This window comes from Eulemur rufifrons, chromosome 27 (assembly GCF_041146395.1).
Source record: "Eulemur rufifrons isolate Redbay chromosome 27, OSU_ERuf_1, whole genome shotgun sequence".
Classification (NCBI taxonomy): Eukaryota; Metazoa; Chordata; class Mammalia; order Primates; family Lemuridae; genus Eulemur; species Eulemur rufifrons.
In genome coordinates this window covers 26,366,010-26,386,880 of record NC_091009.1, presented here as the reverse complement: position 1 = coordinate 26,386,880, position 20,871 = coordinate 26,366,010, and the positions used below count along the sequence as shown (strand labels likewise).

The 20,871-nt window shown below is 48.5% G+C and overlaps 1 protein-coding gene across 1 annotated transcript in view; it reads right to left on the bottom strand.

Moving 5' to 3' along the window:
- PLXNA2 (plexin A2) overlaps positions 1–20,871 on the bottom strand; it is a 205,435-nt gene that overhangs the window by 90,721 nt on the left and 93,843 nt on the right. The window contains exon 4 of the mRNA XM_069459575.1: positions 19,136–19,270. Within this exon, the coding sequence (XP_069315676.1) occupies positions 19,136–19,270 (135 nt within the window). The remainder of the gene's footprint in view (positions 1–19,135; positions 19,271–20,871) is intronic.

Genomic DNA, 20,871 nt, shown 5'->3' with positions numbered 1-20,871 from the left:
CACTTAGATTTCTTTTTCTACTGATTCCTTAGAAGTAAACATTTAAACTACTAATAAAAAAAAGCAAAACAACTCTAGTCCTCCTTCAAGGAAGAAGAGCCCATTGGAAGAATTTCTCTGTAAACCAACACTGCTGGGAGGGAGCTTTGTATCCCCAGGGAAACCTGAGCAGAGGCCCAAGGTCCACTAGCAGCGAGAGCTGGACTGCAGAATCCTCGCCCACTGCAAGACTGTCCCAGGGGAGGGACCCTGGCAGGCTTCTGATCCCTTTCTGGATTCCCTACCACCCCCTCTCCCCAGAGAGATTCATACATGGTGGAAGGTGGGATGTGAGGGGAGAAAGGCCTCTGTGCTTTGGAAACAGAGGGTTAGAACTCAATTGAAAAATTCTTGTGCTTCTGAAAAAAGAATAGCATGAAGGATGGCCCCTGAAACACACACATATGTACCCCATCCCTCCGCAAACTTAGACTCTTATACACACACCCTCGTGAACACAAACACGTGTCCACACCATGCCCTCACAGTGCACACCAGTACCCTGACACCACACCCACACTTCACACACGCTCGCATCACACACTCCCAGTGATACTGCACACGCATGGCCACGTCACACACACTCAGAGCACACAGACATGCCTGCCACAGTCATCGCCCCCTCCAGCCCTCCCTGCACACAATTGTTAGAAGAAAAGAGCCACCAGGAGCTGTCTACCTCTGGCTCACAGTGAAGAAAGATTAGGGCCGCCCAAGATTAAACAGGAGAGTTAAAAATGACAAACAGACTTCGAAACAAGATTAGAGTCTTAATGAAAACCATAATGAATGGAAGAGCCACACAGATATCACCCATAAATGGCCATAAATATCAGGCCAACAGATGAGATCCTAGATACTGCAGTTTGGAACCCCATCAAATTACTTCTATTATAATCCATCAATAAATAACCAAGCCCAGCCTCATATTTAAGGTCCTATCATGCTTCAGAGAATGGGCTCTGAGGCCAGACAAATCCAGGTTTGAATTCTGTTTTTGTCCCGACTAGCTTGGTTTTCTTGGGCATGTTAGTCTGCTTGTCTAAGTCTCGGTTTCATCATCTATAAAATGTGGATGATTATCTCCCTAATTAGGATGTTGTAAGAATTAAATTAAGTCCTGGACAGGAATAGTAATAATTTATAATAATATTAACAATTTATTATTAAAGTTAATGTTAATTTTCACTATTATCTCTTGTTCCCTCCCTCACACCCCTTTTAGCTTTCTGGGCTCAAGGAACACCCATTGGAGTCACCCACTGGATGGTCAGATCGGTAAAAAAATAAGGGAAAGAGGAGAAGGGAGATAGAAGGACTAGGAGAGAGAATAAGGCAGGAGAAAGAGCAGGGAGAAGAAGGGAAAAGGAAGAGAAAGATGGATGGCAGATCCCTCAGATGCTCACACTGGCACCTTCCGTGATGGGGTGTCCACTCCCTCTTTGGGTGGCAGTTGCCAAGGGAAAGAAAGGTTCTGGAGTAGCCAGAGAATTAGGGTGTGGCCTTCTTGAATTTTTTTTTTTTTTTAATAAAAGCTTTAATGGGATATAATTCATATACCATAAAATTCATCCACTTAAAGTATACACTTCAATGGTGTTCAGTATATTCAGGAATTGTGCAACCATTACCGCAATCTATTTTAGAATACTTTCATCATCCCCCTCAAGAAACTCCATGGCCATTAGCAGTCACTCCCACCCCCTCCCAACTGCTCCAGCCCCTAAGCAACACCAATCGACCTTCTGTTTCTAGGGAGTTGCCTGTTCTGGACATTTCATATCAATGGAATTATACCATATGTGGTCCTTTGTGACTGGCTTCTTTCACTTAGCATTATGTTTTCAAGGTTCATCCATATTCTAGCATATTTTTGTAACTTCCTGAATTTCTTAATTCAAAGCCAAGAAAGTGAAGGAAAAGAATTTAATATTCCCACACATAAGCAAGTGTCATAATGGAAATTGTCCAATTGTTCACCCCAAGAAATCTCACCGAATCAAGATTAGTCATTAGATTACACGCTTAGATATCTGACAGTTGGATTCTTTCATTTTTACCATTGGGGAAACCAAAGTACAGCGAAATGATGTTTTCTAGTGAGGGCTTTTTGCCCCCTCCACTAACCTCTCAGGAAGAAAAGAAAACGAAATAGGCTCCAAATGTAAGAGTGTCTTGTCCAGGGTTTTATGATTCAGATTTAACGTTAAGAGACAAATAAGAGTCTCTTGGTATTCTGTCCATATGTCTCTCTCTTACCCCTTAAAAGTGACAATTCCCAGCTCAAGTTTTACAATGTAAAAGAATGACTCTCCTCTAATGGTTATCTGTCACTGTTTATGTTTAAAGTAATTTTATATGTTACTGTAGCCTTCAGATGCAGAAAAGTAGAAAACAAGACCCCCTAGGCCAAAGGTGTTTCCTGAGGTGGGAGGGGCTTACGATCTGGATTGAAAAGGACTCGGCTATTCACTGGATTCAGGAAACAACAATCAGTTGTAGAACCTTTGTTCTATAACTGAAGTGAGATGTGTTCCACGGGGTGACTACCCTGAGAATTACAGGAATGACAAGGTATCTACTCCACCCAGTTGATCCCAGAGACAGAAAATATTTAAAGCTTAAATTGTATATGCAGCTTCACTCTCTGCATTGATGTCTACCAACATTACCCCATGGCCACTAGATGTTAGTCTAAGGCCATAGGTAAAGAAGTTGAACTTCATGAATAATAGAACCAGAGATACCACTGACTAATACATATGCTTTAGGCAAACCCAGCTAAAGAGAGTTGACAAAATATATTTCCTATATAAGTAAGACGTCCCTTCTTTCCTATAAATTCCAATATTGATTTAGCTTGAATTATAGGGAGAGCATATTGTCCGCAAGCTATAGAATCCTCAGGCCAGGCATGCGGGTAGCAGTGGCGGCCACAGCTAAAGAACCAGGGAGGAAGCTCAGAGAATGAGTTGCAACTGCGAAGTTCAGGTACGAACACTGGTCACTCTCTATTTGGGCTGTTCAGTGGCTAGCATCTCTAGTTATCTCAGTGGATACGGTGGGAGTCTCAGAACCAAATTCATTTTTAGACCGAAATTCATTTCAAAATGTTAACAATAACTATACCAAATGGCCTTTTGTATAGGGGCATATTTCATGAAATAATACAATGTTGCTACTCTAAAAAGGTCAGGTATTGTTTATTAACAATGCTCCCAAAATCTCATTAAATCTGGGAGCCCGAGGACATATGGATTTAACATAATACTTTGAAGTGATCTGCATACCCCTGGAGACTGTCCTGGGACCAGAGGAGCAGTTTTGATCTCCTGTGGCTCCTGCCTGGAGGTCCCCAGGCTCCTTGGAGGGCTGTCGCCCTCGCATCAGAGTCTCTCTTCATTCCGTCTCGCACAGAGAAGGCACTGGTCAGATTTACCTAGCCCTCGAATTCCTTCCTCTATCAGAATTTATTCCTAAGCGCATCCTTGGCAAACAAACAGATGATCCCAGAGGAGGCAAACGGGGTTCTGAAAAAAGGAAGGTGACTGGAATTTTCTCCATTAATCTGGGCATGCTCCAGTTTGCACTGGGAGCATAAATTTGCATGTTGAATTCCAGAAGCCCCAACTCAAGGAATATTAGATAAAATAAAATTAATTCTTGTAATCCTCTGTGATCATATTCAAACCCAATATTCTCAGCTTGGCACGCAGAGCAGGTTTGCCTGCCCACTTTCCTCTGTGCTTTTGTATTAACATTATTTTCTCAAACACTGACTGAGCTCTGGCTGTATAAATGGCACCGGGAGGGGACAGGCTACCTCTGACCCGTGTCCAGTCCCCTAGCATCTTAGAGCCTAATGGGGGAAGACACCAAATAGATATTTACCAGATATGTGGCTTTATCATGAAAGTTAGAAAAGTTCGGAGAACTGAATCTATTCTAATTGGGGTAGATTGGGATGGTTTTGGGTTCTGTTGGGGACACAAGGAGGAAGGACAGCATGGAGGTGGCAGCAAGTAGACTCTCTCCTCTTCCAACAAGTTCAAAACACCAGCATGGCTCTTTAGCCTGTATTCTGCTCTCTCTCCCCCTAGGGAGGCTAGCGTTGGCAGAGACAGCTCTTTGAGGTGGGATGGTTCGTGGCTGAGCCAGGCAGGCCTCGGGGACTGGGAAAAAGGCCTGTGACCACGAACAATTGCTAGGTGGGCCCAAGATGGTGACGGCAGAGAGGCGGAGGCAGTTTAGCATGACTTTCTACAGAAATCTGTTAGACCCTGGGAAGCAACCTCGACACCACGCAGTGGTTTGGTTCTTCCTGGCTCCTCCATGAGATTAGGCTTTTCCTGTGGTTCTAGAGACGGGATCAATCATGGAGTACGTGGGCTTCGTGTTCTTGGGGGAATCACACAGACTTCCTGTGCACCAGTCTCTAGTGATTAGTGATCTAGTAACTGCCCAACACTGGCAGGGCCAGTCCAGGGCAGTATAAGATCTCTTAAGAAGCTACTGTTTATGGAATGTTTGCCATGTGCCTTGCACTGCCCTCGGTGTGGTATACACATTCTGTCACTTAACCCTTGCACCAATCTGGGGGAGTAGATTCTAGAAATTGAGGGCTTGATGAGAGTAGGTAACTTGAGGAAGGGTGCAGCCAGGGTTCCAGATGTACTTAACACAGAGCCTGTCCTAGCCACCTGCCACCCTGCTTCCCAAAGTAAGCAGGTGACACGGGAGTGTGCTCCGAGCCGTGGCATCCACTTGCCTGCCCTGTCTTCCGGCAGCCACAGGCTACGCTCTCACTCTCTCCTTTGCTAGTCCCCTCATCTCCCTACCTCCGGAGCACTCCTGGAAGGAAGCTCACCAGAGGAGAAGCAGGCACACTGTGTCCTGGGCCCAGGGACAGGTGACCTTTCCAATTCAGCACCTTTATAAATCATACCTAATGAAGTTAAGGGGAAAAAAGAATTAATGAATAAATGAAGGTTAAATCACTCCCTGCAGAAAATTGATGCTGACAGCGAGGGCCAAGAAGAGAGCTTGGAAAGCAGGGAGCTGACTTGCCTAAGAGGCTTTTAAAATTCCCTTCCCCAAATTTGAGGGAGGTGTAAAGCTTGCCAATTCTGACATGGGCAAAGGAGGCTTTGGGGAGTCCAAGGAAGACAGCCTGAGGAAGATGGAGTGAGAAAACCATACTCCACCTTGGATGATGTTTTCCTGCTGCTGATTTGGGTACGATACACATATCTGTACATGGACACACACACACATACACATACATGCTGTGTACACTATTAACTCCTGCAGCCAATCAAGGCATCAATAGTTTGGGTCTGCCTGGCTCAGCCCTGGTCTCCTGGGACCTCTGTGGACATCTTGTCAGCACACACTTGTTAGCCTCCACTATCTCCTTGACACCACTATGATTGTCCCCACTCCCAACGGCCACCTTCCCTGCGCTGCACACCTCAGCCCAACTGGCCCAGAGGGGTGTGGATGAACGCATGGCTGAGCCCCGGGAGAAGGAGAAAGAAAAGGAGAAATAGCTGCTGGCCGCGGCAGGCAGGCCAGCCGGGCCAGGAGCTGATGCGAGGAGTGGCAGGGGTGGGGGGCAGATGGATGGAAGGGAGATACCTGGTGAAGCTCAAAGAGCAAAACCCAGGATGAGCGGCTGGGGAAACACATCCTCTCCCGAGCAATGCTGCTGACCTACCGAGTCACTCTGGGGCAGGCCACTTGCTAAACTTAACCTCATCTTAGCTCCTCAGTGAAACGGGGCAGGAAGAGGAAGCTCTGCAGGAGAGGATCAGCCACAGAAGTCCTCCCTGGGAGCAGCGGGTAGGGAAGATCAATAACTCTGACTGCCTCTCCTCTCTGCACCCACAGGCTTTTAGGAATCTGATCGTGGAGACAGGGAGGCTCGAGGGCCCAGCACAGCTCACCCACCCTGGGGTGAGCGGCAGGGAGAGAACATCGGGCTGACGGAGGGGTGCGGATGCCGGGGATGGGCTGGGGGCTGGGCAGAGAGACCCACAACCAAGTGCTGACTAGATCAACCAGTAAATAAAAGGTCACAATGATTTTTCCAGGCACCCAGGGAGAAGCAGACAGAGAGCTCTGCTGACGGCAGGAGCTGACAACTGGCAAATGAGCCTCCACAGTTATCTGTTTTCCTTCCTTATTCTTGTCTCATAAGACAGAGGCTAGAAATAGATGCAACTGGCAGATGACTTAAAGATGAAAAATGAGCACCGCGGTAGTTGCAGGGGGCTAGTGGGAGCGAAAGAGGGAGCTCACGGCTGAACCAGGGAGAAGAGCAGGGCTGTGCTCCGCCACGTCCACGGGCTTGGCTCGGGCTCTGTCGCAGGCAGCGTGCAGGGATTAGTCATTTTGTCTTCTCAGCAATCCTATAAGGTCAGCATTGTTGTCACCCCCACTTTACAGAAGAGAAAACTGAGGCTAAGCGAGGATAAGCCAGGCCATATCGAGTGGAGTGGCAGAGCCAAGATTTGAATACAGTTCTCTTTGTCTCCAGAGATGAGCTCTTCACACTATAGTATAAAGCTGCCTTTTCATGTATACTTTCTTTCCTTGTTTCTTTTTTTCCACTGCTTGCTTTCTTTCTAAACCTTCAACAAGTGTTTACTGAGCACCTAGTAAATATCAAACACCATGATATCTCTGGGGGAGACAGAAGCAGCCCAGACAGGCAAGGTCTCTGCCACCAATAAAAATTGTAGAAATGATGGAATGAGTGAAATAGACACACTGTTTTGTTTATCCTCTTCCCATGAACCTGGGACGGGCAGAGGTCTTCCCCGCTGCAGAATCAGAGACATGGCTGTCTTGAGGGGAGCAGACTGGCATGGTCACAGTGGCCTTCAGTGGTGGAGCTCCGCCCATGCCGGCATCTTTTCTCCTGATGATGCTACTTAGATCCACGGCCTGTCCAGAGGGCCTGATGGTGGCCCTGCTGCCACGGAGCTCCAGGAGCTGGGCACGTGGTTGCTTCCTCCCAAGTTCTATGTTGTAGCAGCAGGGGCTGGGCGAGCCTGGAGTCCCTTCTTTTTAGGCCAGGGCTCCTTTCCTCTTGGGAAGGGTGGGTAGGTTGAGCCCACCTGAAGGCTGCTCACCTACGTGCTATGGATGGATGCCTCCTAATCTCTGCCTTCAAGCTTTCCTTCACTTGATATTCCTTTGCTTTTTATTCCACTAGGTGAGTCCCTCCCCTTTTGTGATTCGCCTAGAACATCACCTCCTCCAGGAAGCCTTCTTTGACTCACAGGCTGTGTTGGGTGGCGACGTCTCATGTATGCCCAGTGCTCTGCAAACCGTATTGTAATTCACAGCTTACTTGTCTGTTTTCCTCAGGTATGTGCGCCTGTGCAAGGACGAGCTCTAGGCTGTGAGCACAGTAGGTCCTCAAAGGTTGTTTGACAAGCTCTTTGGTGGCCGAGTGGCTGAGACATTGTTTTCATATCTGTCCATTTTTCCCTTTCCAACCTTACTTCCACCTGACTCACATCTCTGCCCACCTCCCTCTTCCCTTCAGGAAATATTACTTGAGGGCAGAGGCTGAACCTGGACTAGTCACTAAGCCACCAGCAGCAGATGACACAGCCTGTCTTCCTTCCACTTGGTGGAAATTTCAAACCTGAGCCTGTTTGCAGGGGTGGGGACCAGTCATAATGGGGTGGGGAGGCGAGGTGAGGAGGGTTGCTTGATGCAGGGCGGCAAAGGCCCAGGAATTTAAGCACACGCCGTGCAGACTGTGCATGGAGACCGGGCCTGAGATGCTGCGGCCTGGGCTGGCTGCCACGGAAAGGCCAAAGGGCCAGCTGGAGAAAGGCAGCCACGGTGGGCTCTGAGAACAGTGCAAACCGAGGGGGAGCTCGAACCTGCCCTGCCCCTAACAGGTACACGCAGTCGTGTTGTATGAAAGAGCCTTGATAGTGTAGACGACCTTCTACATCCCCAGAACACTCAGGGATGTTTGCTCTCATCTCACCTCCCTGCTCTCACAAGCGCATGCACACCTGGACCCCGGCCAGCCTCTAAGCGCCGTGCACACAGCCTGCATTGGACGCACCTTCATGGCCAGAAAGAACGCGCCAAATGTCATGCCTGCAAGGGTCACTGAAATACATTTTATCAGTGGGGAGAGTGAGGCTCCAGGTGGCCTTGACTCAGAAGCACTGGTGGACAACTCTTTGATGATTAGCAGAGGCAGACTCTTACTTTACCCCTCCCCAGCCCCCCCTGCCATCCCTCCACCTCCCTCCTACCACCACCTCCCTGGCGGTTTGAAGTTTGATTCTAAAGTTCATCCCTGAGACCAACCCCAGACAGAAACCTTGTCTCATAGGCAGCCTGTGTGAGCAGCTGGCCAGAACTCACAGGCACTGAGGAAAAGCCCCCAATATTTCTGTAAACCAACACAGCTGGTCACTCTGGCCGAGAAGTTCAGAGAAATTGACCAGTGGTCGGCATCCCACCTCATGGGAATCCTGTGTTCGTGGGACCCCCCTAAATAAAAGCCCTGAGAAGGTCCAAGCCTAAGCCACTTGCATGAGAAACCCGCTGGCGTGCAGACCAACTCCTTTCCCTTCCCACACAAGAAGGGTCCTTGCCACGTCCCAGCCGTGCACGTCGGACTTCACTGTGCTCATTTCCAAGGGTTCGCTGACTTCCTCTTTCCTACCCCTCCCTTTCCCTGACGGCTGATGCTTCTCTTGACACCTCTGAACTTGAATCTTCGCACTACAGAAGCTGTCCTAGTCATCAGCAGATGGAAATAACTTTTCACGACGGCTCCTCTGATGTTGCCATCTTTTGTGTTGATCAAAACAACAAAACGAATCAAACTCTCGGCGTCTGATTGAAGCCTAATTGGAAATCCAAAGTGGCACTAAATGTTATCGTCTAAATAAAACACATTCAATTACCGAAACTCAACACAGGGAGCACCAGGGAGAGTTCCGGGAAGGAGATAAAATGCAGGCTGCAGAGTTCTGGGGTGTCACTACGGGGCCCCCGACATTTGGCTGGATAAGACTCAAGATGGTGTGTACGAGAAGCTTTCTGGAGCCCAAGAACCCCTGGGTAGGGCCAGTGATTGAGCTGATCTGGGGTTACAGGGCTCACACTTGAAATAGCACCAGAGAGGCCGACGCAGGGGGCTTTGGTGCAGCACCGCCCATGTGTCCTGCACCTGCCCTCCTTGCAAAGGTTTTTCCTCTGCCAGGCAGGGGGAGCTGTGGACAGGACAGGCGATTGTGCAGGTGAGTCAGGATGTCACCCGCTGGGGTCCCTGATGGGCTGCCTTGGTCATGGGGGACCGTGGGCAGTGCAGGAGCTTTGCAGCCACACAGATCTGCTCCTCACTCCCTGCTCTGCCTCCTGACAGCTGTAGGAACGCCTTGTCCCTCGCTGCACCTGGACTCCCTCATTTGTCAAACGGAGGTGATGATACCTGTCTCTCCGGGTTGTTGTAAGGAGGAGACAGGTGCCTGTGAGGAGCCTGGCTGCTGCAGGAGGATGAAGGGCAGCAATGACTTCCTAGGGCGTAGTGCTTTCTCTCCCCTGCTCTGACCACCAGAGACATTTCCTCTGTCTGCGTAGGGCCTGGGCCAGTGCTTGCTTTCCTTCACTGGTTTCTAAAACAAACAGTGCACTGCTCCCGTCTGCTCGGAAGGTGTCAGGTGAGGAGGTACTAAGTCTGTGCTGGTCTCCTGGAGCCTTGAAAGCTGCCCTTTGAGCCCTTTCCCTGATGTGGAGCCAGGTAGGGGGAGAGCAGGAGGGGAGTCGCCGTCTGCAGCCAGACGGCAGCCAGGGGGCGCTGTCTCAGGAAGCCCGGGGAGGTGTGGATTTGGCTTCAGAAGAGTGGGGTGGAGCCCTCGCCCTGCTGTGGGACAGCTTTGTGGCCCTGGGCAAATTACTTAGCCAGATCGAATTTCAGGGTTCTTATCTATAAACAAGGCAAGGATAATAATATTTATCTCCCAGACTTGTTTCATTAGCTGCGGTCATGTTTGAAAACTAAAATAAGAAAAACACGACATAAATATTAGTTAGATTTCAACACACCTTAAAGAAGGAAGAGCTGAGAGGCAAGGCAGGGCAGGTCGGTTTTCTTTTTCAGGTGTGGCTCCGTGCAGAGCATGTCTGCAGGGTTTGGCCGGGTGATGAGGCATGGGGACCCAGCCATAAAAATATAATTGCTGCTGCTGACATTCATTAAGCAGGGAGTATGCGCCAGGTACTGTTCAGGGTGCTTTTGATGTATTAATTTATCTAATATAATCTTCAAACAGATGCCATAATTATTCCCATTTTACAGACAAGGTAACTGAGCACAGAGAAGTGGAACAACTTGCTCAAGGTCACACAGCAGTAAGTGGTGGAGCCAGGACTTGAACCTATGCTGTTGAGGAGACTCTAGAACTCTTCATGGCTGTCAGGAAACTACTCATAGTCATTGTCTGCTTCTTCACACTCGGCTTGGTGCACCCTCCGTCTCAGTGGCCCCAAGTATCGCAGGAACAAGAATAAGTCCCTTCCTGGTGGTATGAGTTACTTCAATCATGAACACATTGTCCATCTCTTCTACAGCACTGCTCTGATGTATAGATAAATAACTTTCTCTTGTTGTTTATCTGGTTATTTATCTATACATCATTCCTCCCTTCCAGAAAGTGGCAGCCCTGAGGGCAGGGGTTCTATTCTATTTATCTCTATGCAAAAACACACTTAATAGTGCTGTTGTTGCATTGAAAAGAACAAAAAGAAAAAAGAAGGTACTTATCTTCAGGGCAGCCCTATTTATAAGATCTTTGCAGAACTATGACTTAGAAAGACAGCCCTACCTATATCTGCATATGCAAATGACTTGTCAGCAGACAGCTCTATGCATTATACATGGTAGACACTTAATGGTCTGTTGAATGAATGAGTCTGTGTATGCAAATGATATGCAATGATATGTAAATCTCTCCCTATTTTAATTTGACCCTTGGGAACATCTCTGGGGACTCTCTGGGGCCTGGGTTCTTTTTAATTTTTTTTTTTTTTTAATTAAAAGTTTTAAAACACAACCAGTGTTCTTTCTTACCTGGGCTAAGTGAAACTTGTCCAGTTGGGGAAAGGAATGCTAGGCTGGACCAGGTTAATCAGGATTTACCCTGGTTCTCCTGGTAATTCAGATGATGACCTGTGCAAGTGACTCCCCTCTCTGGGCATCAGTTTCCCCATATTTAAAAGAATGGGGAAGGGTAGGTTTCATTCTGGTATTGAGACACTGCAATCTCCCACCTCCCAGTCATAGGAACGTCACTCGGGGCAGAGTGTCTGCCTTCAGTAGTATCTACCTAGAAAGAGAAATCAAATCCCTGGCTAAGGATTAGGGAATCTCCAGCCCCCCTGCCCATTTAGAGAAATGAAACAGTTGGCACCACTTCTTCCTGCCTGGGCATTGTATTCAATCATTTCTTTCCAAACCAAAGGATTTGAAAATACGAGGCTGGAGTTTTTTCTCTTAAATACAACAAGCCAAGCGTCTGATTAACAGGGTGGGTTTGCATTTCCTTTCCCTCTTGTGGAAATATTTACAAAAAGTGCTCCAATGAGAATATTAATAGCCAAGGAATCAGCTCCTGTTAACCTCTTTGTTCTTTGGCATTTGAAATGGGGGAAAGGAAGAGGGAAAATCAAAACCCAAGCGTGAGGTGGTCACTGTTCCCTTCATCCTTGCCTTCCCAGGAGACAGGATTCTGCCATTCCTTTGGGAAAGGCACTGATGTGAGCACGCTCAGCTCTTGGGCCACACTGGAGTCCCTGGTCCTTAACCAGAAACACATGTGCATCAAAGGCTTGGATTGAAAGTGACACATTTTAAAACAAAAGTGCAGCAGCAATTCGCTTATCCTCACTTTCCTAATCCTCAAACTCTGTAATTCTCCCCCAAAGTCCCTCAGGCTCAACTCTCCCCCCTGCCCCCTCGCATTCCCTCCCCCGTGGCTCAGCGCAGGCCCCCAGCCCAGGCAGAAGGGAGGTCTCCTGTTACTGAGACTTCGCCCGCCTTGTAAAAATACACCTTGGCATGCTCTGCCTGTGCCCCGGGAAGTCTTATCGCCTGGACTAAACAAATGTGCACAATCAAAATAACAGTCTGAGATGTCAAAATAAATGAGCAGGGGACATCTGGAAGTGCGATTCCCCATGTTTTTTCTCTCCCATCCCCAAGGTCTGTAGGTGCCGGAGAGGCCTGGCAGTTCAGTAGCGTTGGCTGCAGGTAGAAGACTTACTACCCCGTGCATTACAATAGCCCCTTTGAAAGGAGTTCTTTTTGGCCCAAGATCCAGGTTAGTACTTGATAGGAAACCAGAATTAGTTCTCTGGTGAAGCCTGCTGGACACTGCTGAAGGTCATGCTAGAGGGCTGGCCTGTCCTTCTATCCTGTCCCCGTGCAGGGGCAGGGTCTTCAACCAATGCAAGAAACTTCTGCATTTAAGACTTTCAGAGGAGGGTGGCTTTAACCTTTCAAAATAATTTTTGTTTCTGATAACTCCAGGCCAAAGTTCTCTTTGCCCCAGCTCTCTTAAAATACTTAAGCCAGGGGTTGTTAAAAAGCCAGTCTCCTGTATTCCCTGGGGATGAGGTCCCATTGCTCTGCATACTGAAGCTGGGTCACTGGGGAGACCCACTTCTGGGCAGCCGACACAGTAGTGTTGCACGAAGACTGCCCAGAGAGCCCTTGCATGCCCTGGGTGGGCAATGTCCAGGCAATGGGACCCTGCTCCTGCTGGATTCCTGCAGAGGATGCCCAGAAGCACTTTCAGGGCCCACAGGCATTTGATGTGGACCTCACTTGGGACTTACACATCCTTCAGCAAATCAACAGCAAGCTTTAAAGCCACTGGGGCTTCCCCATGCGTTTTGGGAAATCAAGCCAGTTCTGATGACTCTGGAGCTGGGTGCTGGGTGGGGTACAATGAGGACACCAGCAGCTAAACAGGATGCCCTCTTGGCCTCATCTTCCTCATCTGCGGTCAGAATGGGTTATCTCTGCAGTCCTCACTGGCTCTGATGCTCTGTGGTTCCATGACCCTGGCAGACGAGGAAACGTGTATTTCTCTCTTCCAAGCCTTGGTCCTTAAAGTGTGCTCATGGAGCACATGCATCACAATCCCGTGTGTGGTGGGCAGCAGAGTGATGAAGAGGCAAGTAGAAGAGACAGCTGACCGTGTGACGGTCAAGGCCAAGTCATAAAAAGGCAATGCAGTTTCTACCTTATTTGTGGGGGTGCTCACTCTTGGTGGCCTGAACTGCCATGCTCAGGAAGTCTGACAGTCTTGGATGCCACCATGCTGTTAGGAAGCCCAATACACATGGAGAGGCCTTGTCTAAGGTGCTATGTACAGTCCCAGCTGATCCCAGATTCTAGTTCCCAGATGCCAGTTATGTGGGAGGAGAAGCTTCCAGATGATTCCAGTCCCTAGTCATGCTAGTCACCCCCAGCCATTCACGTCATCCCTGCAGACATCACAGAACAGAGATGAGCTGTTGGTGCACCCTATCTGAATCCCTGAATTACACAGTCTGTGAGCATAATAATTTTTTTTAATACTCCTGAATTTGAGGGGGTTTGTTACACAGCAATAAATAACCAGAACAGTATGCCAACTACTGGCACATGTAGAGCACTCAGAACTGGGGTCTGAGCATTCGCTACCTGGAGAATGGCAGCCTCATCTTTTGCAGTGAACTTGAGACTTGGGTCCACACATGCAGCTGTATAGGGCCCAGAGGGCTTGGGGGATGACCAGGGCTCAGGGTCCCCCTCCCTTTGCTCCACAGATGCCTGCTATACTGGCCTCCTGGGCCTCACATGTGGGCCAGTGGCTGCCTCCGAGTGTATTGAAGGGAGCAGGACTGTTTAGTCTGCTGGGCACATTCCTGGATTTTTAAAATAAATAGCAGATTATGAGCAACTCAGCCCAGTGCTGTCATCTGGCCAGGACAGGGGCGTCTGAGGCACCCCTGGAGAGGAAGCAGCAGGAATGGTAGGTCGGAGGCCACTGCCTGAAACTGGGAGCTCTGTCCCAGCCATAATTTATAGTGGAGATGTTTCTAGCCCTTTCTGAGGTCCCAGGAAGTTCTAATACTACTACTAACAATGATAATACCAGCACTTATCGAAAGCACTGACTATGCGTCATGGCGTTAGGTAATTTATGTATATTCTCCCAATCCTTACAATAGTTAATATTGTTAGGCTCATTATACAGATGAAGAAATTGAGGCTTAGAGAAGTTAAGTAACTTTCTCTCAAAACCATATACCCAATATGTAGCTGTGGAAGGGAGGTCGGTCTGACTTCCATGCCAGCTTTTAACAACTATGCCATTTTGTCTCTAATCCTTGACACAGAGAGCAGAATCCGCGCCCCCCCACCCACTCCAAACACACACACCCTCGCCAGCCCTTCAGCTGCTCCTAAGGCCCCTTCCAGCCTGCACACGGCCATTCTCCACTGTGAGTCCCTTTTTCCATTTCACCCTTCGCTGGATCATTTTATGCCTCTATTCCCTCTGCTAATTCAAACTAATTAAAGTATAAAATGGAATAATTGCTTCCATCCCCATACTCTTTTCCCCTCCACCCTGAGTATAGTTATATTCCCTTTATGGGAGTGGCCGGCCTGACAAGTTGGGTGGAAACTGGGGCTATCAAGTTTCTTTTCATCTCGTTGCTTGGTTTTTCACTTGGCTCGTAGCCTGATTTCCCCTGGACTCACTGTCTGACTTCCATTAGACACCGAGGATATGGGAGTAACTTGCATTCGCGCCCATAACATGTGCTGAGTCACTGCTGATGAAGCTGGGGCAGACTTTCCAGGGAAGAGCCAGGCGTCCTCCCCATGGAGCACTCAGGCAATTAACAGGATTGGGGAATCAGTATCCAAATTTTCCCCTGGAACCGGCCGGTTTTAGATCTATTAACAGCACATTAATATTGACTTGTTAGGCAGTGACACTAATGACCCAACACTTCTTACTAGTCCTATTTCTTAATTACATTTAATTAATTAATTGAGAGAAAGAGAGAGAGAGGAGAGACAGAGAACACGCAAGTGCTATATTGGATATATTGGATTGTTCTAGCTCTGTGGGCAGATGAAAACCTCTGACAGCAGAATGTGAGACCAGGACTTGGTTCTCCTCTAGCGGGGTGTTCTCTCTGTCATGGCCCCAAGGATATTATAGGTACCATGTTTGGGGGGAAGGGAGGAGGAACAGAGAGACAAGGGCTGGGGACAGGGTGGAAGGCAGGGATGACAGTGGGTAGCCCAGAGATTTGTTACCAAGAGAAGCGATGGCAAGCCCCATTCCCATGATGGCTTGTAAGGTCTTAGAATGTTTTGAGAACTACAGAGTCTTAAATCACTGCCTCAAAGAGGAATATAGACAGTCCTGGACTTCTGATGGTGTGTCTTACAGTTTTTGACTGTAAGATGGTTTAAAAGCGATACACATTTAGAACAAATCACACTTCCAGTGCCCATACAACCATTCTGCTTTTCGTCTTCAGTACAGTCTTCAATAAATTGCATGAGACATTCAACGCTTAATTATAAAATCAGCTCTGTATTAGAGGATTTTGCCCAATTGTAGGCTACTGTAAGTGTTCTGAGCATGTTTGGGGTAGGTGAGGCTAAGCTATGATGTTCAGTAGGTTAGGTGTGGTGAATGCACATTCAACTTACAATATTTTCAACTTACGATGGGTTTATGGGGATATAACCCCATTGCAAGTCAAGGAGCATCTGCACACTTACCCATAACGAAACCACCATTCTTACTCTCTCTAGAGTGTTCGCCCTTCAGGAAAGAAGCTCATCTGAGCACACATAGCCTCACAAATCTCCCCTTCAGAAAGTTCTTCTTTTGGTCTAACCTCAAGCTCACTGTATAATACTTTGAATGTTATCTTCTGGAGAGAGAGAGAGAGGAGTCCCAAGTCTCTCTAAATCTGAAAGTTAGATTTATCATTTCCATCTTTAAAGGTGGGGAAACCAAGTCCCTGAGAAGTAGAGGGCCCAGCTCAGCCAGGGAGTCAGAGGTGGGGCCAGGCTGAGAACACAGGCCTCCTGGGGCCTGCTAGCTGGGCCCAGTGCCCCCTTATTCTCCTCCTCATCAATACACACAGGCTACACTCCTGAGTAACGGAGTCGTAGCGTGTGAGAGCTGGGAGAGGCCTTATGGAATCTCAACGACCTGTGTTTATGTGGCATGTGAGGGAGTATAAAAAGAAATTCCCATTTATTGTCTCAGCTGAGCCTCACACTGACCTTGCGTGAGACACACTGAGGTTAAGTGACTTGTCCACGCCACTCAAATACATGGAATGGTGGAATGGGAGCCAAATCAGAGCTTCGGACCCCAGAGACAAGCCTGTTATCTGATGCAACTCCTCTACTCTGTAAAGGAGGAACTGAAACTGGGAGAGGGTCACACTACTAATTATAGCAAAAGCTGGACCAGCACCCAGGACATCTGATTTCGTTTTACTGATTGTTCGCCTGCCGCACATTCAACTGCTTCTTGTATGAGACCTCGCTCTCTGGGAGTACTCAACTCACAGCCGGCCTCAGACAGATGGGCCTTCTGAGCTGTTCTTGGCCCTCATCCCTGGATCCAGCTCCTAGTGAAGTCACCTGGCTACCTATTTCTACACAATTTACGGCTCTCCAGGTGACAGGCCTCAGAGCTCCATCACAAATCCCCGTAGACTCTGCCTCCTGACTGCAGCTCCACCTGGTACAGGGAGCTCCCCTGCTAATATCTCACTTGAGCAGAGACAGCCCTGTGGCACTAAAGAGACCCAAATTCTTCCTGTATCGGCTCATCATGTCTGGCTACTGCTAGAGCCCTCTGTTTGGTGCCAACGGTAACAAGAACTGGGCACCTGAAGCCGCAGAGACGGCATCAGACACGGATCCAGGAGGTCGCTATGTTCCCTGAAGCCCACTCGTCAGCCCCCAGCCCTGGCCCAGGCCCTCTTCTTTGGCCACATTTTGAAGCATCCCATTTGAGAAAGAGACACAAAGCCAAAAGTTGTGCCACGGCGCCTTCTGAGCTCCACTAAGGTCTCGGTGGTCACTTCTCTTTTTCCACTTCACTGGGCTCAGAGAACCCAGGAAAGAGCTGTTACCTAGAGCTACCTGTCTGGTCGTCAGCTATACACAGTGTCTCTCGACAAAATCCCAGCACATGTGGGTCTGTTCAGTCCCTCTCATCGTCCTTTCATCCACCTACGTAGGTTGCCGTCTACCCATCCACCCTTCTGTCTGTCGTCTGGGTCTGGAATGGTGTTCACCAAATGTTAACATGGTGTTTACATTTTGGGTAGTGAGATTTGGTGACTCGTTACTATTTTCTTTCTTGTATGTATTTCTTGAATTTGTATGGTGAGCATCTACCATTTTTATTAAAATTTATTTTTTGTCTTAAAAACAAAGAATAGGAAGAAAAGGCAGAGCATTCATAGAATTGAATCTGCAGTTATGGAGGTATGTGGGTACATGGCCCTCTCCCTTGTTATTAATAGATTACAGTCAACTTAAGGACAGTGACCACGTCCCATTCATTGTGATGATTTCCCAGTACTTAGTTCCTGGGAAATATGTGCCCGGTAACGGTTCTCTTTAGGCCACTGACTGTTGTACTGGAATGAGAGGCCAGAGTTTATTTCCAGGACTGTCGTACCTGCTCTCATTTAGTCACAGCCTCCTCCAACTCCACCAAGTTCCCATCTGGACCTGTTTATGCCTCCACTGCAGAGGCCACATGAAAGAAGGTGCAGAAGACAGGTGGGTTCAAGAGGATCTGGGTGTAATTTGCATGCAATTAGCATATGATTTGTGTCATCTATGCTCCAGAAGTAATTTTCAAGTTAGAACTGCCTCACTGCTTCCCTTAATGCCGGCGTGTGCCCACTCACCTCTTCCTCCTTCCGCCTATCCCTCATCTTCTAACTCAGACTCCTTACATTCAGAAAGCAAGGAGGTAAAGAGAGCTCTGGGAAGGGTGACATCGATGAAGGACGCCCGGACTCCTTGCAGGACATGCTGAGAATGACACAGGAGCCGGGAGGTGCCTTGCGGATGTTGGCAGATGCTCTAGCCCCACCAGCATCCTTCTCTAGCCTGTCACCATCCTCAGCTGCTGAGACAGACTCACTATTCTTTTTCTCCGCCTTCAGCCTTTATCTTACCTGTTCAGAAAAATGACAAGACCACTGCTGCTGCTGAGCCACAGTGAACCCACTGACCGAGTGCATGAATGCAGCAGCAGCCCCGGCTGAGGTCTTGGCTTAGCTTTCTGGATCTCCATTGATCTCACGGGTCCCTGCCTGTCTCCCCTGCTTCTCTCTCCCGTCACCATGGCTCTCTCTGCCTTTGCTCTCTCTCTGCTCATGCACATTCAGAGGAAATACAATCTGGGGGAATGACGCTGCATCAGTCTGAGAGGGTGGAGAACTTGCCCAGTTGTTACCCAGCAGAGGGCAGAGGTCGAGTTCACGGGGCTCCCCATCTCCACAGGCATAGTTTCAGCTTCCCAGAGCAGACCAGCTTCCATCCTGCACCGGTCTAAGACTCAGGCTAAGATTTTTATCTCCTTTTGGGGCCCTATCTCGGGTCTGCCTCTCCCAGGAGTGGGCCCAACCTGGAGGCCCGGATTATTTACACCTCTTTGGCTCCCTTGAGCAGCAGACTCTGTGGGCCCGAGAGCAGTAAATCTACCTCCTAATCACACCAAGCTGCTCCGTGCAGTCTGGCCCGTTCTTGCAGAGCTGTTCATCAACTCACTGAGACAGGGGCTGTGGCCTAGAGAGAAGCCTCCGGGAAATAGCTGGCCCCCGACTGCTTCTTTCTGGCTCCCTGCAAAAGCCTACGAGGACTCTGCCTCTCTCAGGACCCCTATGCTGCAGGCCAGAGGTCTCTCTTGTGAGACTGAACAGCGTCTGAACAAAGGTGATAGAGCATCAGAGGTTTCCTGGAGTTTGGGAAGGCGGGATGGGTGTCAGCACTTACCTGCCTTTCAGACATGACATACAGGAAGCGCTGATCGATGGAGAAGGCCATGTCCCGGAGGATGGGGCTCCCGTCTTTGAGCACGGAGACCATCTCGTACTGGACCCCACCATGGGGAGGACCATCGGCCCGAATCTGCAAGAGAATCACAGATGTCCTTAGCATCTGCATTCAGTGTCCCTTGTGGGCTGGCTGCCTCCACCAGAGCAGGGAGCTTACGGAAGACAACAGCTACCCCCTCAGTTGCTACTCCATACACAGAACTGCCACTTATTTCAAACAGCCCAGTTTCCACCAAGAGGAAGCCTTTTCCAAGCAGTCTGAGTGCTTTGGGTCTGGGATTTCTGGTTTATTTGTGTGGGTATATGCCCTTAGGGGCTATTTTGAATATCCTATGTGGTTATTCTTGTGTGTGTCTACATATATTTACAGTGATGTATTTATGTATGTGTGTGCAAGCGAGTGTGTGCTTGTGTATTCTCCTTTGCAGTTGCGGTGCAGGATCAGCATCTGTACACAGTGTCCCCGCCCGTGGCAGGTTCAGGGCAATGGTGGACAACTACACAAACCATCAAAAAGCCGGTCATCAAGAGACTCAAGATTTTCAGATCTCAGGAAGCTCTTTCTGTCCCCAGACATATGCCCTGACTGTCTGCAAATGCACCCTGTGAGATGTGGTGAGCCAGGGATCCGGCTTAGACCCAGGAAAGTGAGTCAGAAAGGACTCGGAAGTCATCTAGTCCAGGGCTGCTCAGCCTCGGCTGCGCGTTAGAATCATCTGGGGAGTTTTAAAAAATATGAATGCCAGGGTTAGATCTATTAATCAGAATCTCTGAGGGTGGGGCCCAGACATCTTCTTCGGGGTTAAAAGCTCCCCAGGAGAATTTAATGAGCAGCCAGGGTCAAGCAGCAGCGATGTGGTCCAGCAGTTCTCAAACCAGCGTGTCCTCAGAATCACCTGGAGGGCTTGGTCAAGTGCAATGCTGGGCCCACCCCCAGAATTTCTGAGTCAGTGGGATGAGGCCTGAGAATGCACATTTCTTACAAGTTCCCGGGTGATGCTGATGCTATCGGTTCAATGGTTTGAGAAGTGTTAATCTAAGGTTAACCCCTATATTGTACACTGACCTCAAAGGAAAGAGGTCCCTAAGGTCATACACAAAGTGAGTGGCAAGAGCCCTTGATTTGGATGTGCCCCACCCCCAGTTTCTTGTTTCCAGCATAGCAGCTGACTGTTGACCAATGCTCACTATTCCAGCCTGTTTTCTTTGTCCTCTGCCCATCTACACGCCCTCTGGATCAAGCCCCACCTCCTCCATGAAGCCTTCCCCAATCTCTCTAATGGCTAATTAATTGCTCCCACTTTGATGCCTTTTATTTTTAACCAGACATTTTGTCCTAGGATTATAATCAATTGATTTGCTCATTGTATATGTACTAGCTAACATGTATTGACTACCAACTTGAATTGTTCTCTAATTGCTTCAGATGTGCGTAAGTCCTGTCAACATTTTGAAAGCATGGCTATGTTTTCCATTTATCTTATAACCCTCTGAGGACTAGCAGGGGCTGGGAACATAGCTGGGGATGGATAAAAGGGAATGCTTGAGAAAAGCGTGTTGCAAGAACGTGAACTGTGCACGAACTGATAGCGAATCCTGGACTCTTTAGGGCTGAATCAAAGTGAGGCTAAAAGACATTTTCTCTGCAAGATTTTTAGATTAAGGCTCCTCCTC